Source organism: Larus michahellis, chromosome 4 (genome assembly GCF_964199755.1).
Source record: "Larus michahellis chromosome 4, bLarMic1.1, whole genome shotgun sequence".
NCBI classification, from domain to species: Eukaryota; Metazoa; Chordata; class Aves; order Charadriiformes; family Laridae; genus Larus; species Larus michahellis.
The window spans coordinates 75,077,490-75,093,377 of NC_133899.1; the positions used below are offsets into that span (position 1 = coordinate 75,077,490).

The 15,888-nt window shown below is 38.0% G+C and overlaps 1 protein-coding gene across 1 annotated transcript in view; it reads left to right on the forward strand.

Annotated features, from left to right (window-relative positions):
* The first annotated feature begins 2,461 nt into the window (after nucleotides 1–2,461).
* The window catches only part of MUC2 (mucin 2, oligomeric mucus/gel-forming), a 65,700-nt gene continuing 52,273 nt past the window's right edge, over nucleotides 2,462–15,888 (forward strand). Inside the window, exons 1-13 of the mRNA XM_074586820.1 lie at nucleotides 2,462–2,531; nucleotides 4,184–4,448; nucleotides 6,965–7,079; nucleotides 7,759–7,849; nucleotides 8,507–8,616; nucleotides 8,849–9,065; nucleotides 9,519–9,644; nucleotides 10,366–10,483; nucleotides 10,806–10,944; nucleotides 11,603–11,713; nucleotides 12,728–12,797; nucleotides 14,786–14,923; nucleotides 15,502–15,666. Coding sequence (XP_074442921.1) covers nucleotides 2,462–2,531; nucleotides 4,184–4,448; nucleotides 6,965–7,079; nucleotides 7,759–7,849; nucleotides 8,507–8,616; nucleotides 8,849–9,065; nucleotides 9,519–9,644; nucleotides 10,366–10,483; nucleotides 10,806–10,944; nucleotides 11,603–11,713; nucleotides 12,728–12,797; nucleotides 14,786–14,923; nucleotides 15,502–15,666 — 1,735 coding nt within the window. The remainder of the gene's footprint in view (nucleotides 2,532–4,183; nucleotides 4,449–6,964; nucleotides 7,080–7,758; nucleotides 7,850–8,506; nucleotides 8,617–8,848; nucleotides 9,066–9,518; nucleotides 9,645–10,365; nucleotides 10,484–10,805; nucleotides 10,945–11,602; nucleotides 11,714–12,727; nucleotides 12,798–14,785; nucleotides 14,924–15,501; nucleotides 15,667–15,888) is intronic.

A 15,888-nucleotide genomic window follows, 5' to 3' on the forward strand; every position in this document is an offset into this window, starting at 1 on the left:
GGGACAATGAGAACTTCTTGGTCACTCTGAGAAGAAAAGACTGGAGAAGGAAGATAGTTCTGTTTTAACTGTATGTCCCAAGAAGGAATCATGCTCCCTGTACAGGCAGGCCAGAGCTGGAGCAGAGAAAATCACTCAGTAAAAATTTAGTGGTGCTTGGCTAAAAGTAGCTCTTCAAGAGGTTAACCTATCCATATCACCCAAAGAAAGGTACATCTCTCACCTGCACAGGAGAAAAATACCAGCATATTGAACTGAGGGATGGTGCATCGTTAGATTACCTTTCACAGTTCTATCAACTTAATGAGACTGGTTCCAGATCTAGACGTTTCGTGGCAAACCTGAATGAAAAATGTGCAAGTTTCCAATTTACACCTGTGAGCATACACATCCAATTTAATCTAAAAAGGAGTCAGGTCTGCTGTGTGTATGGAGTTGCTGCTACAGTTTGCGAAGACTGTATATGAATTAAGGTCATGGAGACTCTTTTTTCTGGGGCAATAGTAGTTCCAGACAGGAGACTATCTGGAAAAAAACAGGGAGGAAAAGAAAAGCTCAAAATAAAGTCCTTCAGGAATCTCCTAAGTATTTTTAGAAAATGTTTCTGAACTAAGAGTTTTGGTAGCATAAAAGACAGAAAATTCCAAGACAGGAGATATCTCTGAGCTGTCATAGAAGTTAGGCCTGCTAAAGTGACCATCACAGAAAGGTCTCTGTAGACAGTGCTGCTTCTATTTTCTCTAAATGGTTTGATCTGCCTGGTTATTACTGTTTTTATTTTCCAAGAAGGAAAATCAATTCTATGTTCTTCTAGTGATAGACTCCCAAAGGAGAAAAATGGCAACTACTTGGTTTCAGTCACGAGTGTTGAATGAATGATACCCTATGTAAGGGTGAGAGAAGTGCAAATCTGTATTCTCAAATAGGAAAACCAGAAAGTCTAAAACGTTTTGAGATGTATTGAGGAAAAACAGGAAGGTGTTTGGCTTGAGACTAGGCTGTACTTGAGATAAAAATAGCCAATAAAAGAAAACAACTGCTAAAGACCATGCCTTTATGAGAAAAAGAGTATTTCTACTTGACTAGAGCAACCATAAGGGCTAAGTCAAGAGTTTCCTTGATGTTTTACAAAAGTTCTACGTGTAATTTGAGCAATGAAAGTAAGGAGCACTGAACAATTAAGAGAATTAGAGATTCCTAGACACTGCACTGAGAAACTTTTGATGAGAAAATATAGAGCCTGGCTTGGGAGCTTTAAGAAGTAAAACTTGTTAGTGCTGCAAAGCAGCTCTGTTAAAAGATCTGTTGAAGGAAGTGTATTTTACTTCAAGGATCCTGTGTTTTGTCCTCTGAAGAGACTTGCAGAAACACCTTCTCAAAGGAGTTTTTCAGAGTAAAATACAGTGCTTGTAGAAATCTTGTATTTCTGAAGCAACATTCTGAACTGGTTCCTGGTTCTGTTTTCTGCTTTCTTCTTCTCCCAAGAACCCTCTTAATTTTTCTCTGCACAAAACAAAGTTGACCCTATGGCCTTTGTAGGATCTGACATGGGACGGTAGACTGTAAATTTATCATTCATGTAGAAGGTAAGCAAGAACAAGCTTTCTTAGGGGGATTTTGTCTGAAAATAATTGTTATTCAGTCTGGACGGTAATGTTTTCCCCTTTGTCCTTTTTTTCTTTTTCCCCCTCTTTTTTCCCTAAAGCTTAATATGTTGTGAGAATCTCTGCAATGTTTTTGATTGACTTTCTATTGCACCAAGACAATGTTTGATATAGCATCTCCTTTGCTGTGAATTCCTTGAACTTACCTTGTCACCCCATCTCAACTATGTTTTGGGCAATAGGCAGTATGCGCTATACCTTTAGATGCTCCTCAGAGCTTTGCAAATGAAAGGAATCCAAAAATTACCTGCAAAATAATTTTACCATGCATGGTGTATAATTTTTATTTGTGAAGGTTATTATTGTCTACAAGGAGCTTCACAAGCATCGTTTAGTTTTTACGGAAACCATTCTGCATGATGGTGAAAAAGGAAATATCCTTTGGCTCTAAAGCCATTGTTTGAGGGTATCTCATCCTAAACTTCCTTCAAGGGATTTCTTTGTTCAGCCACTCCAAAATTCACTATAGTTATAGGAGTTACTGAAGGTTAAACTTGGCGTGAGCATTTGAAGGATTTAAAAGCATAGCATCCTGTAGATGAAATAGAGCAATAAAAAATTACATGATTACTGAATCAATATTATACCATTTCCTGTATACTGAATTCCTTCATTTATGGTGAAAAATACCTGTCTGTTTACTTCTTATCTTCTGTAAATATCACGCCTATTTTTTTACCCCTCCTCTTTCCTTCTGCCTTTGTATCTCCTCCCTTGTGACAGAATCAATTGCATCAGTGGATATTATATAAAGAAAAGTTTTCAGTGGAGTTCCCAGTTCACCCACCTTAGCCACGATGGGGCTAAGAGCTGCCAGCCTTTTCATGCTCTGGCTGGCTCTTTCCTATGCAAATGAAATAAGAAAAGGTAAGCTCTAGAAAAGAAATTGTAGAAGATTGCCTCCTGGAATAGAGGGAGAGAATTAAAATACCACTGCACAGGTAGAAGGAGGCAGTGCATTTAAATAACGCACTGGAGTTTTAAGGTGCCTTAAATTTCTTAAACTTTCAAATACTGAGGCTACATGGCTCAGCCAACAGAGGTAGATACTGCTCTCTTTGGACCTATATCTATGGCATCTACAGCATTAATCTCTAGTTTGATGTGCTTGGAAAATATTTTCAGTATTACTTTTCTTTCCATGTGTTGAGACTTTCCTAGGTATGGCAACTGCTTGGCAGAAAGTAACTATAGGAGTTGGGGAAGTTCATTGTTACAGCAATGAAGAAAGTGGATGATTGTGCCTTCTGTTACTTTGAAATGACATAAATACTTTCTTCAAAAGTGAATGTAGTAATGTTGGGCAAAGCTCATTTTGTCATTCAGGATATTAATAATCCTTTTGTAAAAGCTCTAATTTACTCTGTTAACTTTGTTTTGAAATGGAGCTCTCATAACGAAAAATATTTTTGGAGGAATAGGTGATGAATTTTTTGCAGTGATCAGGTTCGCGGTATTGGTTTTGATCTGATGTGTCTTGAATTCAGCAATGGGAGGAAAGCGGCATCTTGCATCTTATATCTCAGCTGTGAGCTCTGGGAAAATCTCTGTTTAGCCTTCCTTCTGGGGAGAGAAGCATACCAGCTTGGCTGGATGTATCTGGTATCACTGATACTATCAAAGTATCCGTGGTCTCCAAGGTCTCCGTGGTAGTTTCACTTTCTCAAATTAAATATTGCAAGAAAATCTTGTGAAGATGAGTGGCATGTGTGCTTTTGGTACCTGGGCAAGCTTCCCAAGTACACTCAGCTTTTATGTTTACCCCTAATCTACAACATCTTGAGATTTATCAGATACTGTCTTAATTTGTATTTGTTGGTATAGATGGCTGAGAAGGGAACAAATATCATTAGCTTCATCTTTTGTTATTGCAAAAAAAATAATTTTTTTTTCTCCTACTGTGGTTATTTCTGACCTATCTTCTGAAGAATTTCTATTCTGTAGTAGTAGAAATCACTACTTCTGTTAGGAAAAAAGGGAATTCTTTAAAACCTCGTGTTGTGCACAAGTCCTCTCATAACATTTAACCTATTTGCCTTCCAGAGTAGGAGTGGTACTTCCTTGGTTTCCTAACTCTTTTCCTTTCTAGTGCATGTTGCATCAGGGGCGAAAATAGCTCTTAGAAACATGTAATATTGCTAAAAATAATGCTGTGATTCAGAATAAATTCATATGTTTAGCAAAGCAGCTCCATTGCACTGATGCACCAACTTGTTAGTGGTCAGAGGGTTAAGTTTACCCACCTTGTGCAGACAAGTTCATTCACCTCAGTAAGGATTCTAAGATATACCGAGGTCTCAACAGTATTTGCTAATGTCTTATTTTCCCATTAGAAATTCACATCTCTTCTACTTCAAAGACAGATGCTTGATCAATCTTGAGATCTGTGGAATCACTGTGCACCTAGTTTCAAGTGCAACTGATGTGCAAGTGGTTTCTCCTGTATAATGCAACACATACCTTTAATTGACTCTAGCTCATTTATTTCATTTTTTGCATTCCTGTTTCTTTTTCATCAGGAAGGACAAGAAACCATGGCCACTATGTCTGCAGCACTTGGGGAAACAACCACTTCAAAACTTTTGATGGAGACATCTATCAATTCCCTGGCATTTGCGAGTATAATTTTGCTTCTGACTGCCGAGAGTCTTACAAGGAGTTCTCTATCCACATTCAACGTGGTCTGAACAGCCATAACCACCCTGAGATCCAGTACATTCTGATAACAATCAAGGACTTTACGGTGTACCTCAGACCAAAACTGGCTGTGGTGGATGGACGGATGTAAGTTCCTTTAGTGTAGTAGTATTTCAGAGAAATATGCTGGGAAGATAAAAGCAGGATTGATTCTTTACACAGCAGGCTGTATACCATTAAGGCAACACCTACAAGCGTTTCCACAAGCAAAAAAAAAAAGCCCTTTGAAATACAGTATAAAAATTGCTTTGGGGGGGCTTTAGTATTAATTGTAATTTCTACACTGGCATAAATGATGATTTAAATGCAAGTCAGGAAGAGGTTTGAGTGAATTGTTCTTTTTTCTGGTTGTGCAGGAAACAGTGCAGCTCATGAGCCAGATCTTTCACTGGCATGAAATGACATAGCTTCATTTGTTTAATGGCATCACATTGAGTTTACATTAGCAGATAGTCTAGCAAATCCTCAAAAATGAAGATGCATTTCTCCAGGGTCTGTTTCTCTTATTTTGTGGCAGAAGAGAGGTGCTTTCTTCTGATCTTCATAAATAATTCTTTAAGGTCTGATGGCCATTCCTCAAGAGATTATAATAGATATAATGCAGGTCAAATTTTACACTAATTTGTATGTGGCAATATGTACTTTTTCACAGTGAGCTTCAGTATTTTTCTCCTCCTGTAACATGGTCACACAAGGAGCTAGTCTGATACCATAACTGGTGCCAAGTAATATCTTAACCTAGCTTTTTCTGTCATTAGACTATCCTTTCAGTGTGTGTATCTTTAAACACTGAAACAAGTGAAGTACCTCATAGGTTAAGACGTAGTTCTGAAGATGGAAGAAACTGGCTCTTAGTGTATCTTAGCATAAGTTTAAAAAAAATCTTTCTATTGTCATTGGAGGACTGGGTTTTGTCCAGAACTCAGACTTTGCTTTGAAGTTTGGAAGCCACTGCAGTGAAAGTCTGTTCAAAGATAGAAAATAACATTCAGTGTTCCAAGGATCATACTAGAATGCATAACAAAATGACATGAAGTTAAAAAAAATGCATTCTTGCCCCAAATTGAAAAAGCCCTTTATTGTATACTCAGGTCTTAAAAAGAACTCCATGAAAAACAAGTTTAGAAATCTTTTAAAAATTGCTTTTCTTAAAGCAAGCCTCTTTTTATCTTAGTGTTCATAAAACAATAGATCCCTTCTGAACAGAAGGCTTGTTGAACAGGTTTTTGCTGCATGGGGGGATTTAGTTTTTTGTAGAACTTAATTTCCCATATTGCTCTTTAAATGGAAAATGGTCCATTGTCATGTAGCATTTTACACTACTGAAGTGGAAACTGTAAAGTAGAAAAATGTATGAATTTGCCTTTCAGTACCTTATTCACCAGTTGATTAAATGTCCTAGTATTAGAAAAAAAGAAACATTCCGTGCTGTGATAGCTGAAAGGTGAAAAGCTGCTGAATGTTTTGTAATCCCTCTCCAAAATCATGATCTCTTAAAGCATCATTGTCCAAAGGATGAACAATGCAGTCAAAAGTAGAAATCACGGCTTCTGAGTTCCTGCCTAGTATTTAGACATGTAAGTCGTTTGGCCATGTTAAAAATGCCTGAGGTAAATAGTTGGAAAAATCCCAGTGACAGGAAATTAGGAGATAAAATTCTCCCAGTCAAGAGACCAGTTAAGAGGAGATGCACGTAGACATACATGAATCCCAATAGGTAACAATTATATTGGCAGATCAGTAGAAAATGAACCGGTTATTTTGACTGGATTCCAGTTTACACTGCTGTTTGAACAGACTCTAGTTCTTTAGGTTTTATAGGAGGAGGCTGTTTGCCACAATCCCTTTATTGCTGAATAAAATTCAGCAGTATCGTTTGTTACATTAAGTGCACTATAAGACAGATGAACAAGAACAGGAGAAAGATCTGGTGAATTGATTCTTTATCAGACAAAAACATCTGTGCTCAGCCTTCTGCAAAATATCTTATGTCAAATTAACGTGCCTTGCTGTCACCATTAACAAGCTTGGTCCTGTTAACTGAAAACTAGTGAACTAACTGCTGAAACAAACTACTGAATTCCTCTTAACACGCTCCTTTCTTTTCAAACTTTTGTTGGCAGTCCCTGTATCTGCCTGTGCTTTTTGAACTCTCTCTTGAGGAGGAAGATCCTTCCAAAGGAACGTTCATTCTCTCTAAAATGGTTATCGGATCTTTTGGTAAAGAAAAGCTTCCATTTATGTTGTTACTTCTTTCATTGAAGTAAATTTTTAGTGAGTGTTTGAATATCCTGTGTTAATACCACAGTGATCCTGGATTTTCCTTTGATTAAGTTGAAGACATCTGACATTTTGGCTTTTTCTTAAAGAACCCTTACCATCAAGAAGATTTACCTCTGAAGTTGCTTTGCCTTTTGAAGGCAATGAGTTACCACATCAAGTGTCAGAGAGAGAGGATTTTGTGCCTCATTGAAACAAGGCATCCTGTGCAGCTAGGATCAAGAGAGAGTCGTTTCTCTATTCGTTATGGTATTTGGCTTATTACAGACCATGTCACCACTTAAGTGTCTGTACTAATGCAAAGTCTCTGATTTTCTTCCTAGTGTGAAAACACCTTACTACAGCTCTGTCTTGCTCATTGAGAGCAACGACATTTACACCAAGGTTTATGCCAAATTAGGCCTGATTCTGATATGGAATCACGAAGATGCACTGATGGTATGTATGATCCAAGTCTGTTTTATTGTTATTTCCTGGGTTTAACAGTCTACTGTATACTGAACAGAAGTAGAATCTCATGAACTGAGCAGAGCTAGAGTGTTAGGCTGACTCATCCAGCTGATACTCATAGTACCTTATTTAAAAACATAAAGGTATTTTCTCTGCAATGTGATAGAGGTAGCAGTATGATGTGCAGATGATGTTACTGGTCTCAGGAAAGGGAAAAGGAGCTTTCTGAGAAATAGATAATGTTTTTGCTATAGCACCCCCACAACCCAATCTGCTTTTTCCTTCATTTGTCTTTTAAAGGACTGCCATCATTGACTTCCCTAATTTTATCCCAAGTAGGGGAAAAAAAGAAGAAAACCAAAAAAAAAGTCTTGTGACTTTAAGAATGCTTTCCTTTTCATTTTTATCACCATGGTGGTTACTGCCATTATTGAAATATGGGACCTTCAGTCAGTTCTTTCTGTTTTCTGTGTTACTTTTTGCATCTATCTGTGTGTTTATTAACTATGTTACAAATTTTTTTGCAATAGCTACTTCTATAAGAGTTTTGTGTTTACCATCACTTCTGTCATTTAGCAACTTCCTTTTCGAATAAGTGTGTTTGCTTTGGAATGTCTTCATGCTCCAGATAATTTTCTGTGTTTTCTTTTTTTTTTCCATTACCTAGGTGGAGCTGGACAGCAAATTTAATAACCATACATGTGGTCTCTGTGGGGATTACAATGGAGTTCCAATCTACAATGAGTTTATCAATGGAGGTGAGTCATCCTACCATACTGACAGTTATCACAGAAGATAAGCTGATGAGCACTGTGCATAAGAGCATCACAGGAGAACAGATTTCACCTCAAGAGATTTCTGTGATTGCCCCAGAATAAACATGTTCCAGTGATGCATTCCTGGTCTAAGTTTATTTTATTCAAGATTAATCATCTTGTTCTTTTCTCTACTGGTAACAGATAATGTTTTTGCTATAGCACCCCCACAATCCAATCTGCTTTTTCCTTCATTTGTCTTTTAAAGGACTGCCATCATTGACTTCCCTCATTTTATCCCAAGTAGGGGAAAAAAAGAAGAAAACAAAAAAAAAAAGTCTTGTGACTTTAAGAATGCTTTCCTTTTCATTTTTATCACCATGGTGGTTACTGCCATTATTGAAATATGGGACCTTCAGTCAGTTCTTTCTGTTTTCTGTGTTACTTTTTGATGAGAACATCTCTTCTTTTCTTGTTATCACTTTAAATTTTTAAGCACACTTAGACATAACAGACACAATTCAAAGCAGAAACCTGTGTCTGACAGGCGTATTTGCTACCATAGTAGCTGTTTTCCTTTATCAGTAGAGTCTTGAAAATCAGGTGCTCCTTGTCAATTTTTGGAGCTTAGCAAGACCTCTTTGTAATTTTTTCTCATAGATGCAAGCTACAATTCAATTACATATGGGAATTTACAGAAGATCAGCAAACCCAACACCAAATGTGAAGATCCTGATGAAACTCAGGCTCTTCCAAGCTGTGATGAGCATGTGAGTATTCCTAGTGGTGAACTTCACTTGCGCAGGCACATGGAAGTATCCTTGTGCTATGGGGAGTTGGTGTGTGAGGAGCTGGGAAGACTTTATCGCTTCCAGGGACAGTCTTACTTTCTTGAATAACTGTTGCTCTTGAGAAGGCAACAGTTTTTATGACAAGACAGGAAGTGTCTAGACGCTCAGGTGCTTGCAAATCTCTTTAAATATTATTACTCTTCCTCCTTAGCGTGATGAGTGTGAGAGCTTGCTGACTTCCTCTGCATTTGCTGATTGCCGGTTACGTCTTAATTTGGAAATGTACATCCAAGCCTGCATGCAGGACAAGTGTGCGTGTAGTGGAAATGAGGACTCCTTCTGCCTCTGCAGCACCGTCTCTGAGTATTCTCGCCAATGTTCGCATGCAGGTGGCCGGCCGAGTGAATGGAGGACATGGGACTTTTGCCGTAAGCAGCTATATAAATTTTACAAAGAAACAAATATTTCATGGATATAGCACTGTGAAACATTTAAATTCATTCCTTCTTTACAAAACTATAGGCATATATTATAATTTCATACCAATAATGCAATAAACTACATACTGTATTTTTCCTGTTTTCTTCTTCTATTACTCGTTATTATGAAATCTTTTTCAGCTACTAGAAATTCTGTTTGCATTAAAAAACTGTGAGGTCTGATGCTGCAGATGACTGGTATAATTTGATCTATCTGAGACCAGAAGAATAAAATACAAAAAGCAGGGAAAGCAGTTCAGAAACAGACAAAAATGCTTTGCCAGATGGAATCTGGCTTGGTACACCATGGACTTGAGGGGAGTAGGGGATATGATCTGTGGTTTCTCAGGAATGATGGACTTTACATTCAAATAACTCGTGGTATCTTTCTTATTCTTTCAGCCAAGACCTGTCCTGATACCATGGTCTATAGAGAAAGCAGCTCACCCTGTATGGATACTTGCTCACACTTGGAGATCAGCAGCCTTTGTGAGGAACACTACGTGGATGGTTGTTTCTGCCCTGAAGGCATGTCTTATTCTAGCTCTTATATATGGAACAAAACCAGGAGCTCTGGCAAAGGAGGTCATAGCTAAAATATTAAATGTAGTCGAATTGTATCTTCAAAATTAGTACTGCTACTCATTATTCCCCCCCAGGGGAACGTAATTATAAGGTGTTTTTTTTAAAAAGGCAGTCATGATTGATTAATTATCAGTGATTTTATAGTTAAATTGTATTAACACAATGACAGGTAATAAATCTGCTTTTTACCTTTCAACAAATGGACTTCTGCTAATATATAGAAAATCATGCCTTTTAGGTTGAATAATTCTGAGGCAATGGACATTGTTTGCCCAGAGAGTGATAAGGAGGGACAGTGAGTGAAATTCTCAGACTTACTGTCACCCTTATGAAAAAAGATTACAATAGTAGTCTACAGAGTATGCCAGAAGGACTGAAAATCTAAACATGTAAAATTCTGACGTTGTTCTTTATATACTTATATTAAGCTTTTTATCTGTGTATAGTTATATAAATGGATAGACTTAGATTTTCAAAGCTGGATAAAAGTGTTTTCCATTTGTCTTATATTACAAAAAGTAGAAATAGTATTTTTCACAGTTTTGATAATCTCAGCCTCTGCTTTCTGTGTCAAGTTGAGAGCATGCCTCCTCTGAGAGTTTCTCCTCTGTGGAAATTACTTATTTCAGAAAGAGCTGGAATAGTTTACTGTTGTGCATTACAGGAACTGTGTATGATGATATTACTGAAAAAGGCTGCATACCTGCTAACCAGTGCCACTGCAGACTCCATGGAAAGGAGTATTCACCTGGAGAAAGCATTACCATTGAATGTGAAGAATGGTAAGGATCATGGTTGTTCATACAACTTTCTTTGAATGATTGTAAATGGGTCTGCATTTTTCAATCTTCCTTTTAGTCATAGGAGACTTCCTGAAAACATTTTGAACTTAACATTTATGTTGCATGTCGGTATAACCAATTTTCTGAAAAGTTTTGTTCTATCTGTGGCATATGTCAGAGAGGAAATCTTAAGGAAATGGTCAAAGATGCAATGTTAAAACACCTGGGAGTATCTTGCTGTTTGCTAGGTATACAGGTGCTTTCACTGCTCACAGCTCCTGTAATACCTACAAGCATTTTTATATTATTTATCTCTTTATAGCACCTGTGATTCAGGCAGATGGACATGCAAAGATTTACCCTGTCCAGGCACGTGTTCAGTGGAAGGAGGTTCCCATATTACCACCTTTGATGGGAAGAAATACACCTTCCATGGAGACTGTTACTATATGTTGGCCAAGGTACCGTGTACTGTAGGGCTTTTCTCTTGCAGAGTAAAGACAAGTGTCTGTGCGCTGATATGTAACAGCTCTGAATAGTTGTTTTATTCCATTTTTATGGGACGAGGGAAGCAGAAATGCTAAAGACTGTACTGGAAAATTCAGGATGGGCTGTAATAGCCCTAGGAGGAAGTTTGGGCACTTACTACAATGGGTGGTTAACTTAGTCAGACAGTAGACTACGTATGCTGTCTTTATCCAGTGGAGTCCTCCATGTATAAGAAATCAAAGGATCACTCTAGCTGCATAGATAGGTAGACTGCAAAAATTGGCACTTCTCAGGATTAGAAGCTCTCAGTCAGATCTTTAATAGCTGTTTCTGTGACTGAGTGTGAAAGTCAGGTAGATAAAGGAGCTAGGCAGCTATTTCATTCATCTGTCCCTAAAATACCTGGAGCCTGTTATAGAGAATGACAAAGATCTTGTTGAACTAGGAACCATACCACTGAGTTTGTTTGAAAGACGCTTCAGCTTCCAGAGCCGGTGCTGAAATGGTGGTCTTAATAGCCAAGTTCTATAGTAATTGTTATTGTAACTGATGACTTGATTCTTTGTTTTGGAAATCATCTTGTGAGATTTTTGACTGGACTAATGGACATTTATTTCACTGTGGTTATAGGGTACTGCAGATGACAGTCATGCTCTCCTGGCAGAGCTGGCTCCCTGTGGCTCCACAGACAGGCAGACCTGTTTGAAGAGTCTTGTGCTGTTAGCAGATCACAAAAAAAATGTAAGTGTTCTGTGGGTTCTCCTAGTTATGTTAAAAATTAGCGTATTTCCCTTACTGTGGAGCAATAACTAATTCTTCTGGAGTCGCTCTTCTCAGTAGATAAGGAACCTCAGACAGGCTGCAAAACAACTCAGGCTTCTGCCTCAAGAACTCAAAATAAACCTAAACCAAACAAAAGATGAGATTTAAATAAGGTGACATTTTCCCCTCTTCCCTTGTCTGCTTTGTGCTATTTAATTATTCTCACTGTATTCCAGGCTGGCTGGAAGTAAAAGTACCATTCTTCCTCTCCTCACAATATTTTACTTTATTCAGGTGTAATTTTATAGATCTAATTGAGTCTTTTTCGGAAGAGGTCCCATCGTTGAATGTCGATACAATCCAACCTTCTTAAACTTTTATATTTTCATTCACTGTAGTATTCTGTTTGATTAGGGGAATATCTAGACTATATTTATACATAATTTTACATACATGTACACATAATTTTCCTCCTGTGTTTCTGATCTTCCATGTCCTCGCCAGCATAATCAGAACAAAACCAAAACAAATCAGAAACCCATCATTTTATGTTTCTATATGTACAGTCTGTAATTTTATGAGGAAGTTTAACGAACTGCTTTCTTACCACACCAAAATCATCCTAAACCATTACAGGGAAACTGTGGCACATGCTTTTATAGGGAATAGGAACTTTTTATAGATCCTGAAGGACCAATCTTTTCTATTACTTGCTGAAACCAAGGTGCCCAATATAAATAAGCTTTCTATTTTGTTACTGCTATAAATTGTTGCATGCAGGTGTAAGTGAAACACTGATTAGCAAGATGAAACCTTACTTGTATCCTACAGGTCTGGTGCCACGTTCAGTTTTCAGACACGTTCTTCCTTTCAAAGATTTTAAGTTCAAGTCACAGTCTAAATGTGCAAAATGTCTCCCCTCTTAATTTTTTTTATTAGTTCCTTTTCCTCTCAGTACCTGGAACCACATTGATTCTATTTGCTATTATACAGGTGGTGGTTTTCAGATCAGATGGCAGTGTGTTGCTGAATGAGATGACAGTGAACGTGCCTCATGTGTCAGGTAAGGGAAATAGCCTTGTGGGTCATGTGTCACACACCTGAATTCTCACGTGGGGTTGTGTTTTTTCAGGGGTAAAGGTCAAAAAGAAGCATATGAAATTTGTTCAGATTTTGGAACAGCTTGTGGATGAATGTGATTTCATAGTTGTCACTGAGAATTTCATGGGCAGACTGACTCCGTATACAGCAGATGATTGAAAAAATATGTCCCTTCACTTTTTTTATACACCTCAAATATACTTCAGCATGTAGCTTGGGAAAGAGGAATTGTCATGGCATAAATTTAAAGCAGATAACTTAACCTTCCTATAAAGAGGGGTATTTAGCACTTTCCAAGTCTGGCTACATAGTGTACGCATGTCCTGGCTCTCAGTCATGGTGAGGCTCAGGGATGTCTCTCCCACCTCACTTCTTCCGCATGCTTTTTTTTTTTCCTGTGGGAAAAAAGCATGTCAGAAGGTAACTTCTGTATTTTCTGGTAAACCAGGGCAGGAAAAAAGGATGCGCTGTGTAGCACTCTCTCATCTTCCCAGCTCACTTGAGACATCAGCATCTTTTTATATAATCAGTGGATTTAGACAAATACTTTCAGAGGCTGACTCAAATCACCTAATTTAGGAGCTTAACTTCTGGTGGAAAGTCACTATCAGACAGCAGCTGTGAACTCTGGGAGTAACTTTTGAAAGGAACGTAGAACTTCCATTTATCACTCCTTTTTAGATATGTTCAGGCAGCACACTGACACAGTGTGTGTTGTTTCTTATTTACCATCCTGTCTGCAGATGGCAAGTTACTTGCAAGTAATACTTTATCTGAAAAGATAAGTATTCACGGTATGATACATTAATGAATGCTTGCACAAAAACAATTACAGTGTGTAGCTGAAAGTTTAGAGAAATTAAAATGCTCTAGGCAATAAAATAGACCATCTAAGAAGTAGATTAAATAGATAAATAGAGCATATAATAATAAATTTGCTATAAAAAATTCATTAGTCAGTAGATGTTGGTTTTTTGGACTTCAGTAAAGCTGAAGTAAAACTATTGGGAGTGTCCAGAGGAGGGTGACCAAGATGGTGAAAAGTCTCGAGGGCAAGTCTTGTGAGGAGCAGCTGAGGTCACTCGATTGGTTCAGTTTAGAGAAAAGAGGAGAGAAGGCTCAGGGGTTACCATATCCCGGTCTACAACTTCTTCAAGAGGAGCAACAGAGGGAGAGGTGCTGATCTTCTCTTGCTGGTGACCAGTGATAGGACACGAGGAGATGGTATGAAGCTGCATGGGGGAAGTTCGGATTGGACATTAAGAAAAGGTTCTTCACTGGGAGGGTTGTCGGTCACTGGAACAGCCTCCCGAGGGAAGCGATCACGGCATCAAACCTGTCAGAATTCAAGGAGCATCTGCACGACACTCTTAGACCTAGAGTTTAGTTTTAGGTAGTCCTGTGAGGAGCAGGGAGCTGAACTTGATGATAGTTACAGGTTGCTTCCAACTTGATATATTCTATGAATTAGGAAGCCTGATTCCTCCATTATGCTGATTTTTTATGTCAGTTCTTCTGATTTTCTATAATGGCTTGATTAACTTACGTATAAGCATCTAATGTTTTATAAGTAGTGGTATTTAGCTATGTATTGGCTTGTAGAGACACGTCTATTACTTATTGTGTGCAACAGTGCTGGGATAATACTTTCTCAGAAAATCTCTCGCTCTTTAGATTAATCAGCATCAATGAGTTAGTATTGAAGCTGTATTGCAAAAAAACCTGAATTTGATTCTATTCCCAGGGATGAGTCTTTATAGGTATTCAACTTAAGTTCATGGGGACCAGCATTGCATCTAGTTGGTCAGCGATTTTTAGAAGAAAATAATGGGTAATTTGATCCTAATCTCAGAGTTTTCATGGCAGGTAATGCCTTAGAATCTAATAGGAAGTGTTTCTTTAGGCAGCCTATGTGTGTGTTTACTGCACAGTTCCTGTTTTGTTTTTCAGCCAGCTTCTCGGTATTCAGGCCATCTTCCTACTACCTTATTGTACAAACTTCTTTTGGGCTTCAGCTGCAGATCCAGTTGGTACCAGTCATGCAGCTGTTTGTGACTGTGGATCAATCAGTTCAAGGAAAACTTCAAGGCAAGTGTCTATTCAAATGGGAAGCAAAGCCATGCTGTTCCACAGCTGAAGCATCATTTATTCTTTACATGAGTGAAAGTTCATGCTACTTATTGATTCAAGAGAAGGAAACTAAAAGCAGAAACCAAAATATTGGAAGAGAATTGACTCAAACAAACTAGAAATGCATTTTTATTATTTCATATTGAAGTGACCTATCACTCTGGTGCCAGTACATGAATGTTTCTTATAATATCCCTTCATTTTATATTCAGTATGATTTTTAACTATCCACAAAACCAGGCTTTTGGTGCATTTTGTGGTTTTAATATCATCAGAAAGCATAAAAAATACAGGTTAGGGGAGTGATCCCCTGAGGCAGAGGTATCTTCATGAAGACTACTCTTCTCAAGAGGTTAAAGATTTAAAATAGGGCTCCTAAATCTTCAGTACTTATAGTATGCATTAATGTTGAGGTGGAATAATCAGCTGTATGAACTTGTGTTTCTAATGTTTGTGATCAGTTGTTCCTTTCCCTTTGACCTTTTAGAATGAGAATGAGTAATAATTAGGTAAAATTTTTACCTGCTTTTCAATAGGTCTTTGTGGAAACTTTAATGGAGTGGAAGGTGATGACTTTAAAACAAGCAGTGGGCTGGTAGAAGCTACAGGGTCTGCCTTTGCTAACACCTGGAAAGCTCAGTCCACCTGTACAGACCAGGTAGAAAAGCTGGAAGACCCCTGCAGCCTCAGTATTGAAAGTGGTAAGCACACTAATAAGTCAGATGGTTGGCTTCTGACAGAATGAGCAGCATTGCTATATATTACTGCAACAGGTGTGTAAGAGTTGTAGTGTGGCATTGAAGTTTTTTTAGAGGACTGTCAAATTAATTTCTGCAAGTATGTATACATATAAGCACTGATTTCCCATCAAATTGAAATGAAAGTTTAGGAGGTGATTGCAGAGGAATCCTGAGCTGGAAGAT